Source organism: Phytophthora infestans, genomic scaffold (assembly GCF_000142945.1).
Source record: "Phytophthora infestans T30-4 supercont1.24 genomic scaffold, whole genome shotgun sequence".
In the NCBI taxonomy this organism is placed as follows: domain Eukaryota; phylum Oomycota; class Peronosporomycetes; order Peronosporales; family Peronosporaceae; genus Phytophthora; species Phytophthora infestans.
The window spans coordinates 931,549-948,096 of record NW_003303735.1 but is presented as its reverse complement, the minus strand read 5'-3'; the positions used below and the strand labels follow the sequence as shown (position 1 = coordinate 948,096).

Sequence of the window (16,548 nt, the reverse complement as noted above, 5' to 3'; positions counted from 1 at the left end):
GGTGAACGTGAACGTTCGCGTCGTGGACGCCGGCGTCGAATGGACGCTGACGCCGATCCGACAAGTGCTAACTCTCCCCGCGAGAACCCAGCTGAGGCAAGGCCTCCTCCAGCTCTGCTCAATGAGCATGGTGAGCTCCACTATCACGTGGAACGCCTTGTGGCACGCGTAGACGCCAGGGTCGTACCCAGTACTTTTCGAAGTGGAGGGGGTACCCTCACTCACAGAGCTCATGGGAGTTTGAGGTTATCCTCCGGAAAGATTGCCCTGACGTCGTGGACGCTTACGACCGGGCACAGCCTGTGCCGAAGTGCCACCATGGTGTGCGACAGCGTCGCCAGGCGCTGGGCGCCCCCCACTCGAGTGGGGAGCGAACAGGTCAGTAGTTGAGCTTAGGCTCTGACCAGTGGCTGCAGCAGCCAGCTCGTACGTATGGGCGGTGCTCGCAGCGGAAGCAGGAGGTGGAGAGACCTCGTGGTGTTGAGGACGTGGTCTCAAAGGAAGCAGGTGCTTCGTGTTGTGCTGAACAGGGTTCAGGCCCAAGCGTCCCGATAGACGCATAGTTGTTTTGAAACAACTTGCTCGATGAGCATGATCCAGAAGTGGATGCGCTGTAACAGCGAAAGTGGTGTGTCCGGGACGGGGATCGAGCCACTGGCCTAGGCTTTCCAGACCGAAGCTCTACCTTTGAGCTATAAGGGCGATGTCCGTACGTTTGTCCGAGAACGGACTACTCGTGATATGAGAAGGCTGCGCCCGGGTGGAATCGAACCACCGACCTGTGGCTATCGAAGCCAACGCTCGACCACTGAGCTAAAAAGGGTGTTGCCCTTAAGCTTGTCCATTTTAGAACAACAGCTCATGGAACGAGAGAGCTGGGTTCGAACCACCGACCTGTGGCTCTTAAAGTCAGCGCTCAACCATTGAGCTAAATGGGTGCTGCCCTTAAGCTTGTCCAAGCGTGGACATTCGTTAATGGAACGAAAGGGGACGCCCTGGTGGGATCGAACCACCGCCCGATCGCTTGTGAAGCGAGTGTTCAACCGCTGAGCTGTTGTCGACGACTCGGAATAGTCAAGAGCATAGCTCTTAGCGATTTGCAGCTCTTGGAGTAGGCGCGGAGCGCGAGCGTAGGTCTGAGACCGCTTGAGAACAAGATGCGCGGTGCGCTTGAAACATTGGGCCGTGGGCCGACGACCAGAAGTTGGGCATCAACGATGCGTATGCGTTTGTGAGCTCGCAAAGCTATACAACGCTGGTGTGAGGTGTAGTAACCTCCGCCGTCTTGACAAGACGTGTCCTCGCTGAGGAAGTGTCGAAAACGGAATGTTTTCATCTTAGTGGGGGAGAGTGTAGCGGGGTTACATGGTGTGGAACAGAGTACGAAGTACCCGGAGAGTTAACACACTCTCAGTACATAAGCTGGAGAGCTAACAAGGTATCTCAGTACGTTGGCTGAAAGCCACCCGTCATGCATTTGATTAGGTTTAACTATGCTAGATAGTTAAGCAGATACATTTACCGCAAGGCGGCTTGGTCGCAATAAAAGTAAACAAGACACTTCTGGTTTTGAAGCATAAACGTTAAGGTATTAATTTTGAGCCCTGGTCGTGGGCTGTAAGCTCCTTTGGATAATGAACTTAGTATTAGTGACTCTTTGAGTCGATGGTCTTCCTCTGACGCTAAAGCTACGACAGCCCCGCTGCAATAATCCTCTGAACTTCTTGAAGCTTCAAGCACAATATGGCAGCTTTCGGCCCGGAATCCGGGGCCACATCGTGAAGAAGTGTTTATGCAGAAGCTTCCTGCCAGGAAGTTGCAGTCCCAGACGAGCAATTTCCAAAGATCAATAATAGGTACTGAGATTTGGAATTTAGATTTGGTATTGTAAAGTACTGATCAGCATTTTGCTCATAAGCATTGGTACTATTTCTACCAAGTAAAATAGAAATTTCGAGAAATCCAGCCTTTTATTTGAGAGATCTCCTAGCCACCTTCATTTTGCACCCACTCAACGCTCTTTTTTGCATTTTTCTTTGATTTTTTGTGTGTTCAAATGGCTCCGGAATTCAACAATTCGTCGAGCCCGTCGTGCAAACCACTCAACGACCAAGTTGAAGAATTACATGAAGCGTCTTAGAGGTTACGGTCGTAAGGCTATTGCTAAACAAAAAGCTCAATGAAAACAAGCTAACAGGTTCTACAGCAACGTAAATCAATCTAGAGAGAATTGGACAAAGTCGGAATGTTGGACTTCAAAATCGATGTTTCCGGTAATGAAGGCACGGATGATGAGGCCTTGTAAGAGTCCGAATGGGAACCTTTTGAGCAATGCGGCAGTGGCTAGCATCTAGATTGGTCGCTAAAATGTTATACGCTAGCTTTGATGAGGACACCAATATTAGTTGTAACTAGATAACACCTTGCTACTTCAGTAGCTGTATATTGGACTTTTTGAATTGTTGCTTTTCTAAAAGAAATATTAGGTGCTCGTAGCTGACTAACACGTGCTAAGCAGGACCGTGCGCAAAGTGTCTTTACGTGCTGAATGTTACGCCCACTTCGGCGTTTTATAGAGACTCAAATTGCATTGATAGACCTAGATTTTTTTAAAATAGTTGTACTCAGTTGTCGTTCGAACTCAACTATATGGCTAACATGCAAATGTATCCTGGATTAAAGATGAGGGAAGTACTCGATGGGGCTTCGAGGCGGAAAATCGACTGGCTTTAAGGTGGGATGAATTCGTGCGGACTTCGCAGTTTCTCTCAATGGTCATATTTAGCTCTTGATTTTTTTTACCACTCTTACATGTAGTAGTCGTATTGCCAAAACAAAATCTCGTCAAATAAATTTTGGATGATTTGAATTACTGCCATAAATCTACTGAGTTTTCTGTCAGTTTTAAGATATACAAATCTAAATTTCAAATCTCAGTACTTATTACTGATTTATGGAACTTGCTCGCACCAGACTCTGGCCAGAGATCGAAGCATCTGCAGATGCTAGCGTGTGGCTATCAACACTGGACGTTGATCTGCATAGCTCATATACATAATATGTTTGCTTTGAAGTAGGAGATACTGTGTCGCAGAATTACCAGAGGGTTTCGTCGACATATTTCATAGTCACATGTTTGTCACTCTCTTCCTAATTTCGTTGTGCTATCCCAGCCTTCGCGGAGCTCTAGTACATGTGCTTAAGCAGTTGTTTTTGTAAAGACAAATAAAGGCTCGTATTATTGTGCGTTTGGTTCAGAATTCCCAAGCGTGGTTGATCGGAAAGATCATATAAAACCGTCATACCAATAGACTAACCCATTATGAGGAATGGATTCATGCATTTTTAACGTTTACTTGCAGTGTTTCCCTTCCGTTCCAGATTTGTACCATGCCGGCGTCACTGAGAAGATCGCCACGACAGCACAGCACTCTCTGCGTCTCTCCCTACCCGTTACGCAGCCGAACACCGACACCTAGTGGCTCACCCCAGGCCCCGCAAGTCGCCTCGTCAGTGCAGCCGGCTGTATCACTACTAACTCAGCCACAGCGACTCAACAAGCCTACCGAGGACCTGGAACACCTGAGATAGCACGAGAGTCTGCACGAGGTGAAACTCAGCAGTCTGTATATCCGATACACACAACGGCTCAAGATGCTGCTCTTCGCTCCACAACTGTGACCTCCACTACACCGTGGCAGCAAGTGTAGCCACGCTAGCGACAAGCCTACAAATAATGCCAGATTCCGCGTTGGTAGCCCGGCCAAGACCCCCCCCCCTCCCCCGTAGCTGGAGTAGCTGGCAAGCACAGACATCATGGAGAAGATATGGAGTCAGTTTTAGCAGCTGCTTAAAATGTCGAGCAGCAAAACATGAAACATTATGTTTTTTTTGTCGGTGGAGACACATAGTGATGCAGAATGATTCCGAGCAGTGCAGTTCAAATTCAAAGAGCACGCCGTTGATCCGGAAAAACCGGATCAATCTTAAAATCAATGGCTTACCAAAAATGCTTGGCTAGACAGTGACTCTTATAATCTACGAGTATGGAATGGCAATTACAAGAGCTCAAGAGCGAGATGAATTTATTGAGGTTTGCATTCGACCAGAGCAGACCGACCGTGCATGAACTACTGCCGAAGTCTCGTTAAGGGACGTTGGGGAGAGACGGCAATACCATTGAGGCACTACGTTTCAAGGAGGTGATATAATAGCGTATGTGGGCAAACCGTTTAAATGCAGAACCTCAACCGCTCAGCGTGGGATGCTGCGATCATGCAGCCACCTCTAGAATAGATAACAATCTTGTTGCGTCTCAATAACTCTCGTCTAGAGCAGCACTTAATTGGCGTAACGCAGTCTGCAAACATGGCTCTTGATGTTGTGTCGGAATCAACCGCTGACTACAAGAAATTGCAACGAGACGGGGAGGTATTTGGACAGCGTTTACAAAAATCTACACCGTCTAGAGATACGCAGAAAATATTATCGAGGCATTCCTGCGCGATATTTCTCCGCCAACCCGAAGCACCATGATTGGTCCGCTACTTCGGATCAAGAATGTTGAAGACACAGAATATGCGGTGCAGAAGAAAACAGCTTCATTGCTGGTTTTAGGACTGTACTTGAGTATAACCTAAATCGTCTTGATTTGTTTCTTCATCGTCTAAAACTCGATGTTCACTTCAGAGCGGCCCAACAGCATCGAAGAAACTTTGAACTTTCCAGTCACAATGTTCAAACCCCATGCCCAATTTGAAATCTTTGAAGCGACTAAATGTCTGGACAACAAATGGCATTAAGTTCCGTCTGCTTCGTCCGTTGTAATGACGTTGAAAAGAGGGACATCGATAGGATTGTAGAATGGACAATATGCGGACAAGAAGATCGGCACGATACCCACACTTCGAAGGCAGTTAATTATCTCGGGGTGTCTGTGGATCATAGCTTCGTCCATGATACACACCTAATCAGGTCCTGGATACTGGCGCACTCTAGATCCTGTAGCGTGGACTAAATCCTGGCAGCGCCTCGTGATCTCCAGTTGATCAAAGGTTTCTTCAGTGTTAAAAAAGTTGAAAACACCGTTGACACCGAGAAAGGCAAGAATTGATACGCGTGACTTCCGCTCAAAATCACCGCGAGCTACAGATATTTTGCCCTGGACGACGTACTCTCGCTTTCCCACCATCCATCTGTTGTCGAAAGACACTTCATATAGAAACACCAAGCTCAGGTGGCTGCAGTCCACATGACTAAACTCCTCCACAAAGCGGAATATGTCCCATTCCTCGATGTAAATCGCCCGACGCCCTAGCATCTTCCACGGCAAGCCGAGCGCATGGATGATTCTCCAGACTGAGCATTTGGAGATGACGACGCAGTGCGCTCGCTGGAAGGCGGCTATTGCTTCGTCTAGATAGGCAAGAGGATGTTGCTGGTAGAAGTTGAAAAGCCACATTCACCGGTCGTTTGTGCATTTCCTCTCCCTGGTCGTTTGGTAGTCTGAAATACCCGATTTTGCTGTATGTCTTCAGCCAGAAGCAGATGGTGTGCTCCGACTTATCGAAAACATGCGCGAGATGCTGCGGCAAGTACCCGAGCTTGATGCGGGCGTACAAGCAGTTGTAAACTGTGTTGGCGTGCGCTTGGTGCCGCGTTACGGCCTCCTCCAATGCTAGCAATGCGGAGTTCGAGCTTCAGTCACTTCAAGTTGCTGCCTAGCTAATTAATCAATTGGGGTCCAAGGATAGTTCATTTGTCGGATCTCAAAATGGAGTCAAACCACACCGTTCAGGAAGATTTGGACATAATTGACGCGTTTAAAATATTTGATTGTATTGTGCTTTGCAGATGGAATGTCCATCCGTTTTATAGCCTAGATCGAGCATGGTCGGAGCAAAACCAAAAACGAGATGGGAAGAGGCAGGCATCGATTTATTTTATCTGTGATCGAATTACCATTTCAAAACGGCAAAAAGGGTCGATTTACAGGATATCGATGTGGATTTGGTGGTCGATCGATCCCGAGCGGTCGATTTGACTGCCGTAGCAGCCAGTCTAGCTTGATCGATTTGTACATTTTTATAGACCTCGATTAAATAAAACGACCTCATTTTTTTTAAAATCGAGCATCAGGCTAAGTGAAAAGGACAAGATCATTGGAATGCACAATACTATTGTGGCTTGCAGTATTTTTGCCCATCGTTTTGACGTCGGATATCGTAGAGGTGCGACAAAATAAATCGGTCTGTGCGAGGGATAGGTTTATTTATTTCTGAGAGAAAGCGACCGTTCTGCCACTGCTGAAACTTCGTTAATCCGACCTCCCCCCAAAGTCACAGCCAACCGTCCGCAGCCCTCACCAGCAAGACACGAGGCTCCGGCAGGTAAAGCCTCACTACCTCCCCTGTATGATCTGTCTAGCTGCTAATATCCTCTCGTGTTTGTGTTCTTTTGTAGTATAAGAAGGCTAGACTGACAAACAAGGGCAATAGACTGGAGGGAGAGGCAGACAAACAGGTACTAGCGTCTTATATGCAGCAAATTACAAATGACTGGCTAATGTCTTTGCGTTGTTCATGTGGCGGCATAGGTGGCGAAGACACGTGACGTTCTTGTTCGGTAGAGCGTGTGTGGTGCGGTATCGTGGTTGCTAACAGACAACGAGATGCATCAACCACGCGGCGAGATAGCATGTAAGTTCCATCAAATGTCCTCTATGCCGCTTTACTTGAGTATATACTAATTAAATGTACGGTGCACTTGTGCAGATTAGTTTTTAATATACTGGAAGTGGCATTTCCAAAACACAATTGTCACCACAAGTCGAGTTGTCTGCAATTGCTAGTGTGTGCGTTTTGTCATGGATGCAAGAGAGAATCAAGCTGCGATTTCTACCAGTGAACCCGAAGGTAATTTACCAAGCGTTTTAACTGCCTGTTTAACTGTCCGAATTGGCGAAGCACACGGTAGTGCTCGAGGCGGTTGGAAGCAAGATGTGATGTTTGACATAGCCGAAGGTTACGATGTGTTTCGCGCAAAGTGCATTATGAAGTTTAATGCTTTAGCAGCAAGTGGTGACGTACTGAAGCGCAAGAAGCAACTACAATTGCGGGAGAACAGTGACATTTACCTGAAGCGATCGAGCAACGAAAATCAAGACAAATACATGCGATTGTCGACTTCAAATTTCGTGGAGTCTTTGAACCGGCGGTGGCAGCTTTTAAAGTCGAGTGACAGATCCCCAGGAAGTGGATTCAGATTCTTGGCGTTCCTGTATGTAAAAAACGCTACACCGATTGCTGCATCGGCTGACTTTCAGCGAGCTACCGAGAAGCGCATACAGCGAGCACGCTTGCAGCGTTTAGCTCACGAAGCTACCAACGCAGTTACGTTTGGTGCTATTACCGGACATCATCTTGACATCGTCAATGCGCGTCGTCCAGACAGCGCTGTCTTTCACGTTCCGGACGACAATACTACTGCTCAAGCGATGGAATTAGATAGACAGCGGGAAGCATTAAGAACCCAGCGCATACAGGTTGAAGAACAAGCGCTAGCTCAAACAACCATCATCAAACTGAAATGGAGTGGAGTGTGGATTCCTGTAGAAGTTGATGTGGTTTCACTGAGGAAAGCTATTGGCTTACCAGACCACGACATTTTTACGTCTGGAATCTATCACGAGTTCACGCCAACAGCTCCATCACAACCAAACCTAGAAGACTTTGAGCACAAAGAAGAAGAGGAGCATGAAGAAGAAGACAATGAAGGAGAAGCCATGGAACTCTCTGATTTAGGATTGATTTAGATCACTTGCTCGCCTGAATGTATTACACTTTACTCGTGTTTCTTGCAGCTATCGATTAAACCCTCAAATACTTTGTCTCGCAGCGAGAAACTGTTGTAGCCACAGTGCTGGAAAGACCCAAAAAAAAATTCTCGTTCCCGCTGGGTGCATTTGTTCATGGCTCCATCCAATACCAATTCTGGGTAGAGAGGAAATACAAGATTCGCGTGGCGTTGAATCCATCGTTTTAAAAGGCCGAAACCTTGCTCGATTGGGTTTAGCTGCGGACAGTATGGTGGAAGAAAGATCGGGCGAGCACCGCACGCATGAACCGCAGCTTGAAGCTCAGGATAAACGTGGATTTTCGCATTATCCATTACGACAATTGATCTTGGAAGTGGCCACGGGTTTAGCAGCGGGATGACATGCTTTAAAAAAGCCTCGTGAAATTTTCCTCTTGTAAACGTTCCTTCTGTCCATTCCCATGCAATAAACCCGGAGACGTCGAGTGCAGCCAAAATCGAGAGTCTCTTTCCCCGTCGAAATGGCAACCTCACGATAGCTTTCGTGTTTCGTCGGGACCACGCGTAGCGTCGATAAGCGTGGCGTCCATCCTTGGAAGTTTCATCAAGAAAAATTAATTGCTTGGCGTACGAGTAAAGTGGTAGCGGCTTTTCCTTGTAGATACGACTTTCGGCTGGAACTGCTTCGCGTGCCGCCTTCGACAACACCTTGCGGCTGAGATTTAAATCAAAGCTGAGAGCACGACAAATAGTAGAGGTTGAAATCGTTCTAAGAAGAGGAAATTGTATGGAGATGCTGTCTCGTAGCTCCTCAATGTAAAACGTTGGGTGGTCATCCACATACGCTTGCACAAACTGAAGTACCTCTGGTGGCCATTTGGTCCTCTTCTCCTTTTGTTCAGGCTTGTCATTGACAATGCCATCACTTAAGAAAAGAGCGTACCAGCGTCGAATAGACCGTAGCTTTGGACCTAGCAGCTCTGACACATGCGTGACAGGGATATTGTAGACGTGAAGGAGAGCGACTGCACGCCACCGAAAGTCGTCGGAGTAAGTCATACGACAGTGAATTAATAGGCGAAAAAAATGCAGCAAACTCAAAGCAAAGCAACGACCACTCATTTTTGCCGATTTAAACCAGCAAAACGGACTTTATTTGATTATTCGGGCTAGAACGATCTGTGTAAATCGTAGCAAGACAGGAGACATGCTCTTCCACTTCGGAGCTGCAAAATATATCGGACCCGATATATCGGATATCTTACCATCCGTTTTGCCAAAAAACCTGCAAGCCACAATATATGCTTTTAATTATCTATTAGTACTATTTATCTGAAAGTGCTTGAAAGTCAATTTACCGGTATTCGTATCAGTAGAAAACTGGCATGTGATGTCCACAGGCGATCTACCGGTATTTACATTCTGACGAAATGCGCGAAGTACCGGTAACGATCCAGCCGACCAAGACCCATGTGAAGGTACTACGTACTTCTATCGCTATGCAAAGTTCGTGGTGAAGATGTGAAATTTGAAAATCTTTCGCCAGGATGTCAATTTTACACGAAATGTCATAGAAACCTGTAGAGATGTAGCGCGTGAGATTCTCTGTTGAGCGGTGCCGTGTAGAGTGCCTAAATATTTCTACGGTCTGGTTTGCAGTGGCCGGCAACAACAACAGCATTTGTATGGGAGTACTTAAGTGGAATACGACAGTACTATCAAATGACTTGAATTTGTAAGCATGCCGCTTTTATTTTCGGACACGGTTTAAATAGATGCCCCGCTTATATTTTCGGACAGAAGTATAAAATATCATGACCCCCTCGCTGTCTCGCAGCAAACAGTAAGGCAGGAAAGATAATTATCAGAGATCGTCGTAAAGACAGTCTCAAACCAAACAAATACGATTAGATACCAATACGTGCAGGACACGGTTCGCTTCGAACGCCTGCAGTGCTTGCCTGTCTACATCAGAATTTACGACATAATCTTCGTAGTCTTTGAGGAACAGTCTTCTCAGCAACGGGCTTCACGCCCTTCACAGAAGTAGGATCAGCAGAGGCAGACTCACTGCCGATAACACCGTTCGATCCATCCTCGAATAGCGCACCAATACCGCTGCCGGAAGCGGTGCCAGTCTTTTCAGACTTGGTAGCCTTCGTAGTCTTGGAGGCCGGAGCAGGGGTCTCCTTGGTACCCTTTACCAGGGTGGGATCCGCCGAACCCGACTTGTCTTCGCTGCCGATAACACCGTTCGATCCATCCTCGAATAGCGCACCAATACCGCTGCCGGAAGCGGTGCCAGTCTTTTCGGCCTTGGTAGCCTTTGTGATCTTGGAGGCCGGAGCAGGGGTCTCCTTAGTACCCTTTACCAGGGTGGGATCCGCTGAACCTGACTTGTCTTCGCTGCCGATAACACCATTCGATCCATCCTCGAATAGCGCACCAATACCGCTGCCGGAAGCGGTGCCAGTCTTCTCAGACTTGGTAGCCTTCGTGGTCTTGGAGGCCGGGGCAGGGGTCTCCTTGGCTCCCTTCTCATCAGTAGTTTCGTCAAGAGCTGCAAAAGTGACAATTTTCTTCTCTTCGCCAGCCTCACCCTTGCATTTGGCTAGCCGCATAGCGCACTCGTTGGAGTACTTTTTACCATTCTCATCGGTCACGGGCGAGTATTCCATGGTACAGGCATCAGGGCAGGACTCAGCGTTGCTGCCAGAAGAGCTTTTTGCGCACTCACCAGAGTTTGCCACGACTAGTTCGGTCGCGTTACACTGAGCAACTGTAAACGCGCAGTCGTTCGTGTAAGTGACATGGTCGGAACCGCAAACAGGGTTGAAGTCGTCCGGGCACTCCGTATCACAGTCGTAATGGGAGCTGCCGGAGCCTTCGATCGAGTCCCAGCTCCAGTCCCACGAGCCTGAGTCGCTAGGGTACACCGCAGGGCCAGGACCTAAGTTTAATCCCCCGGAGCCATCCTTGCCCATGATACCAATCGATTTGAGCAGCTTAGGGTCTGTTTTCACACCAGCTGCACTCTCATCCCCAATAACACCGTTGGAGCCATCCGCGAACAAGCTGCCGATGCCGCTGCTAGGAGCAGTACCAGTTTTCTCCGACTTGGTCGTTTTCGTGGTTTTCGTGGCTTCCTCCTTTGTCGACAGTGTCGCCGGGTCGCCAGCGCTCACGGCGACAGCAGCGACGGCTGCGAGCACGAGGCCGACGGCAAGTTTCATTTGGGGAATATGCTTGGACCTGTTGAAAGGTGGCACTTGCGCTCAGCAAATTGTAAAATGACTGGCATATTTGTTATTTGTAGGGGCTTCCGCTGCCACGACTGCAACGTTATTGTGACAAAAATGTAGCCATCTGTTATGAAGATTCAGCAGCCCAAATCCTATAGCAACAGCTAGATATAAGGGGTAAAATCGGGCGTAGATTTCAAAAATGTGGTCAGAATTTGCTGATTCGCAGTCGTTTTTGCGCTACAAGACTATTTTTAAACTCTTTCCAGATGCCCCAGATTTACGGGAAACGGGTTGCCTTTGAGGCGGTCATTTGATTGGGCAATTCCCAAAACCACATGGATTTGCGCAAGAAAGTACAAGAAAGTACGCAACTGAACAGCAGCAAATCCGATTACGATTGTAACGATTTGAGTGCAAGGAAAAAACAAATATTTATTTAAACAGGCACCTTATCCTTCGCTCTGCTGGGTCGTAATCACGCTTCCTTCCGCGTTGTTTCACATATCAAATAATAGAGGTTAGCGTTAATAGCTGATAACAAACATGCACCGCTAAATGGCTGATGTGCACCTCAAATTTGGTCTCATTGTAGGCTCTGTAGGTGCTCGTCACAGTCGTAACAGTGCCGTGTGCTATCTGTAGACACTCAGCAACCAGGTCCCGGGTTCGCTGCCCTCTGAAGAGGCCATCTTCCTTAGTTTTGAACATGAAGTCTAAGCACCGTACTACGTAATCCTTCTGGCCTGGTGCCAGCTCTTGCTGCGAGGTGCTTGGCTCAGACATGTTAGTAAGGACGCAAATAGCTCACTAGATGCACGAGATGCTAAGGAACATTTACGCAGGCTCCTTGTTCTATTTTGGTGCCAGCTCGAGAAGTTTCGCCTTTTCAAATGGCATGTCAAAATAATCTGGTCCAACGTTCATTGACGAATATAATAGTATCTTCCATTTCCCATCTGGAGAAAAATTGCCTTCACCGTATTTGTACCCTACAGTATAGGGCTTAGGGTTTTGCGAGAGGAACTTGGATGGTGTAGGGCCTACACCATCCAAGTTCCTCTCGCGGATTTTTTTTTTCGCGACACGTACAAGCAGCGAAATCAAATACCGGTATGGAATTTTTTTTATCTTTTTAAAAAATGCGATGGTTTTCAATAATGATTATTGACTTGCAAAGCCATCGCAATACAAAGTTATAAAACATGTACTTCGAGAAGTAAGAGCCCATGAGTGTCAAGATCGAGCTATTATACATGTAGGTATTGTTACAAGCAAATGAACCTGCTCATACTAAAAGTATAATGATTGTGCGGCTCAGTTGTCGTACGCCATCTTGTGTATCAAGAGCAAACATATTTTTTTTTTTAGTACATTTTTAAGAAGCTAAGTTTAATAATAAAAATGATTTAAAAAACTTTAAAATGGTCAAAAATTAAAAAAAGTAATAAACTGGTTTTAGTTTTAACACAAATAGAAACTTCCGGTATTAATACGTGCGTGAACTATTTAAATTTGACAGCCTGTTGTGATACAAACTGCTGTGCTACCGCCTCTGGCGATCTGGAGTAGGGCAGTCGTGGGAGACCACCGCTGCTCTCGCCAGAACGCCACACACGTGTGTCAAGACTGCAATGCCGTTTGTTGTCGTATGGTGGAGCACTTGTTGCGTGTTCCAGGGGATTTTCGTAGAGCTGTAAGTCGTGGTGAACGCTTTGTAATCAATAATGTGACCTCAGTGGTGCGCACGTGGTTTCTGGAGGAGTCATTGGATATCTCGGGCCTCGTGTGTACGAGTAAAGTTGGTCATGTCCGCTGGGCTTTTGTGCTCGCCACGTACTTTCTTGCGTCGGAACGAGATCTATGAGCGCGCTTTTCAGCAGACTTTACTCAAGGGTGATGATACCGATACAAATGCTGCTATCAAAGGCAAAGTATTGGGGTGGATTACAAATGCCGACATCAAAGGCGGACTATTGGGTGCGGAATATTGGCGGGGTGGAGCCTATTCCATCTCGCATGCGAGAAGCTGTGGCAAAACAGGCCCCGTTGACTATTGTGTAGTACAGGTCACAAAGGAAGCTGAGAAACTCTTTAATGGAGATCGAGTGAATTAGGAGAGTGAGGCGAAATGCTATCACCCGTTGGTAAGACATTGACGCGCTAAGTTCATGTGCTTTATGGTCGGAAGATATTTCGGTGAAACAAGTAGGTATACGCAGTGTATTGGTTACGCCTTTTTCATCAGAGAACGCATCGTGGGAGTCTTACGTCGACACCCACTCCTTCAGTTCATCTTCATGGTTTAGGATTGCTGGAAAGGGGTATTATCCGAGTCAGACGAGCTGAATGTACTCCCACGGAGAGATTGTGACGGCTTCGCAAACTTGGTTGAGCCTCGTATACGTTGAGCTTTCGTCGAAATGGGTTCATCCGCCATTTGAATCGGAGAATCAGAGTTTTGACTACCTTCCAATGGGTAGCTTGAGTCGTCAACATGGCTATCAGTAGAATCAGAAGCAAACAATGAGGCATCCAACGATGATGATGCCGACGTCGAGGCGGACGCTGACTCGGTGGACGGAGTCTTCTTGCCCTTCACCGGTGTAGTCGTCCATTCCGACGAGCTTCCGGTTTCCTCACTGGCCGCAGATGTGTCTTCGCTGGCCGCAGACGCGTCCTCGCTGGCCGGCTCGGCTTCCGACGCATCCGATGCTGCAGTCGATGCCGACGCAGAAGCCGACGTCGAGGCGGACGCTGACTCGGTAGACGGAGTCTTCTTGCCCTTCACCGGTGTAGTCGTCCATTCCGACGAGCTTCCGGTTTCCTCACTGGCCGCAGATGTGTCTTCGCTGGCCGCAGACGCGTCCTCGCTGGCCGGCTCGGCTTCCGACGCATCCGATGCTGCAGTCGATGCCGACGCAGAAGCCGACGTCGAGGCGGACGCTGACTCGGTGGACGGAGTCTTCTTGCCCTTCACCGGTGTAGTCGTCCATTCCGACAAGCTTTCGGTTTCCTCACTGGCCGCAGATGTGTCTTCGCTGGCCGCAGACGCGTCCTCGCTGGCCGGCTCGGCTTCCGACGCATCCGATGCTGCAGTCGATGCCGACGCAGAAGCTGACGTCGAGGCGGACGCTGACTCGGTGGACGGAGTCTTCTTGCCCTTCACCGGTGTAGTCGTCCATTCCGACAAGCTTCCGGTTTCCTCACTGGCCGCAGATGTGTCTTCGCTGGCCGCAGATGTGTCTTCGCTGGCCGCAGACGCGTCCTCGCTGGCCGGCTCGGCTTCCGACGCATCCGATGCTGCAGTCGATGCCGACGCAGAAGCCGACGTCGAGGCGGACGCTGACTCGGTGGACGGAGTCTTCTTGCCCTTCACCGGTGTAGTCATCCATTCCGACAAGCTTTCGGTTTCCTCACTGGCCGCAGATGTGTCTTCGCTGGCCGCAGACGCGTCCTCGCTGGCCGGCTCGGCTTCCGACGCATCCGATGCTGCAGTCGATGCCGACGCAGAAGCCGACGTCGAGGCGGACGCTGACTCGGTGGACGGAGTCTTCTTGCCCTTCACCGGTGTAGTCGTCCATTCCGACAAGCTTCCGGTTTCCTCACTGGCCGCAGATGTGTCTTCGCTGGCCGCAGACGCGTCCTCGCTGGCCGGCTCGGCTTCCGACGCATCCGATGCTGCAGTCGATGCCGACGCAGAAGCCGACGTCGAGGCGGACGCTGACTCGGTAGACGGAGTCTTCTTGCCCTTCACCGGTGTAGTCGTCCATTCCGACAAGCTTCCGGTTTCCTCACTGGCCGCAGATGTGTCTTCGCTGGCCGCAGACGCGTCCTCGCTGGCCGGCTCGGCTTTCCGACGCATCCGATGCTGCGGTCGATGCCGACGCAGAAGCCGACGTTGATGACACCGATGGTGTAGCTGGCTGGGGTGTTGGATTAGTCGTTGCTGGTGTAATGCTGGTCCAAATTGCACCAATTGAGTCTATTTCGTCTCCACCTCGACCGAAGAAACCTCCAAGCTGGAAGCCCTCCGGAGCTGTCACCGACTTGCTTTCTGCAGTCTTTGTTCCTCCCGATATCGTGTGACCCGCACTCGTACCAAAGCTCAAATAGAAAATGCGTGTGTGGTCATTTCTCTTTCCCCAATGAGCCTCCATCGACGTGATGTACTCACCAGCACCAAGCGAGAGAGTATTCAAGTCTCCTCCGGTTCCACCGTGAGTGAATATCGTCGCGGTAGGTGCTGTGACTTTAAGTGAAATACCATCTACACGCTTACCAGCTCTAATCGTAATCGACGCAATGGTTTGCCCTCCAGATACTGCAGCTTTATCCGTGAATTCGTTTCCATGGGGACCACCAACGCTTTCACTTAGCTGGACAGAGTCTTCCTCGGAGACGACAGGCGCAGGGGTTTCTGTCGTTACTGGTGTTTCAGTAGCTGCAGCATCAGGAGCCTTTGTTGCAGCAGAATCCGAAGCCTCTGTTCCGGATGAGCTGCTAGCCGCAGACTCGTCCTCACTAGCGGAATCGGTCTCGGAATCATTCTTAAACACATCGTCCCAGGACTCACTGGCACTCAACGAAGCGCTTGCACCCTGCGATCCGAAAGTCGAGTCGAGAAGGCTATCCTCGCCGTTGTTACTACTACCACTACCGGACGACGCAGATCCACTGCCATCAACGGAAGCTGACGCTGATAATGAAGCCGTCGCCATGGAGGCTTCAGCCGAGCTGCTATTCTCCTCGCTACCGCTTTCCTCACTGTCTGCATTTTCATCGCTTGAGGACGAGTCCGATTGTGCACTTTCATCGCTATTGGACGATGAACCAAGTAATAGGTCATCTAGATTGTTGTCGCTGCTGGAGCTTGGAGCTTTTGAACTAGAACTAAATAGGTCATCCAGATCAACTTTGCTCCCACTTTCATCGTCTGGCATGCTGTCATCGTCAACTACCGGTAAGGAACCACTACCGCTTTCAGATGCCTCAATGCCAGTTTGGCTTGTGCTGCCGAGACTTCGACCCGACGTCACGGTGACGGCCACTGCCGCGATTAAAAGCCGGGAGACCGCTCTCATCGAACTTGTCCACGACTTTAAAATTGATGCGCTAAGAGCTTTTCAGCGTACACGCCGCGATCAAGCCAGGTGCTGGCAATAATACCAGCCTGGATAGACCCCCATCCAAAGAAAACGGAACTTCCCAATCCAACGTAGAAGTAATGCTTGTCGACATTCCATGTGTCGACTTTCGTCAGTTCGTTCTTTTGGGAAATTGCAGGATTCAACTTTAAAATTAATTCGTTTATGAACAAATTGTATTATGATATTAATAGTTATAACAGCTTTCAAAATATCTACAGTACGGTACCCCGTTTTCGCGCCCTTGTACTTTTAATAAACCTCCAGATGTGTTGCTCCTAAATCCAAGTGAACATATGTTTGTTATCTAAAAGTCTGATTTATTTGCAAATCCTATATGGTCC

General features: G+C 48.6%; 2 protein-coding genes, 1 non-coding gene and 1 pseudogene across 4 annotated transcripts; all 4 read right to left on the bottom strand.

The window, feature by feature from the left end:
- Positions 1-751: 751 nt before the first annotated feature.
- On the bottom strand, positions 752-823 carry PITG_27556 (annotated as a pseudogene). The gene has a single exon. The product of its transcript is annotated as a tRNA-OTHER (tRNA).
- Positions 824-862: 39 nt separating this feature from the next.
- On the bottom strand, positions 863-940 carry PITG_27555. The gene has a single exon. It is a non-coding gene; the product is annotated as a tRNA-Leu (tRNA).
- Positions 941-9,785: 8,845 nt separating this feature from the next.
- PITG_12138 (kazal-type serine protease inhibitor, putative) lies at positions 9,786-11,048 on the bottom strand (the record flags this gene model as incomplete). The annotated part of the gene is made up of 1 exon (XM_002900712.1): positions 9,786-11,048. The coding sequence occupies one exon, from the start codon at positions 11,046-11,048 to the stop codon at positions 9,786-9,788; it is 1,263 nt and encodes a 420-aa protein (XP_002900758.1).
- A 2,209-nt stretch (positions 11,049-13,257) lies between these two features.
- On the bottom strand, positions 13,258-16,000 carry PITG_12137 (adhesin, putative; the record flags this gene model as incomplete). Its single annotated transcript, XM_002900711.1, has 2 exons — positions 13,258-14,979; positions 15,104-16,000. 2 exons carry the CDS (start codon positions 15,998-16,000, stop codon positions 13,363-13,365), a joined length of 2,514 nt encoding a protein of 837 aa, XP_002900757.1.
- Between the last annotated feature and the right edge of the window lie 548 nt (positions 16,001-16,548).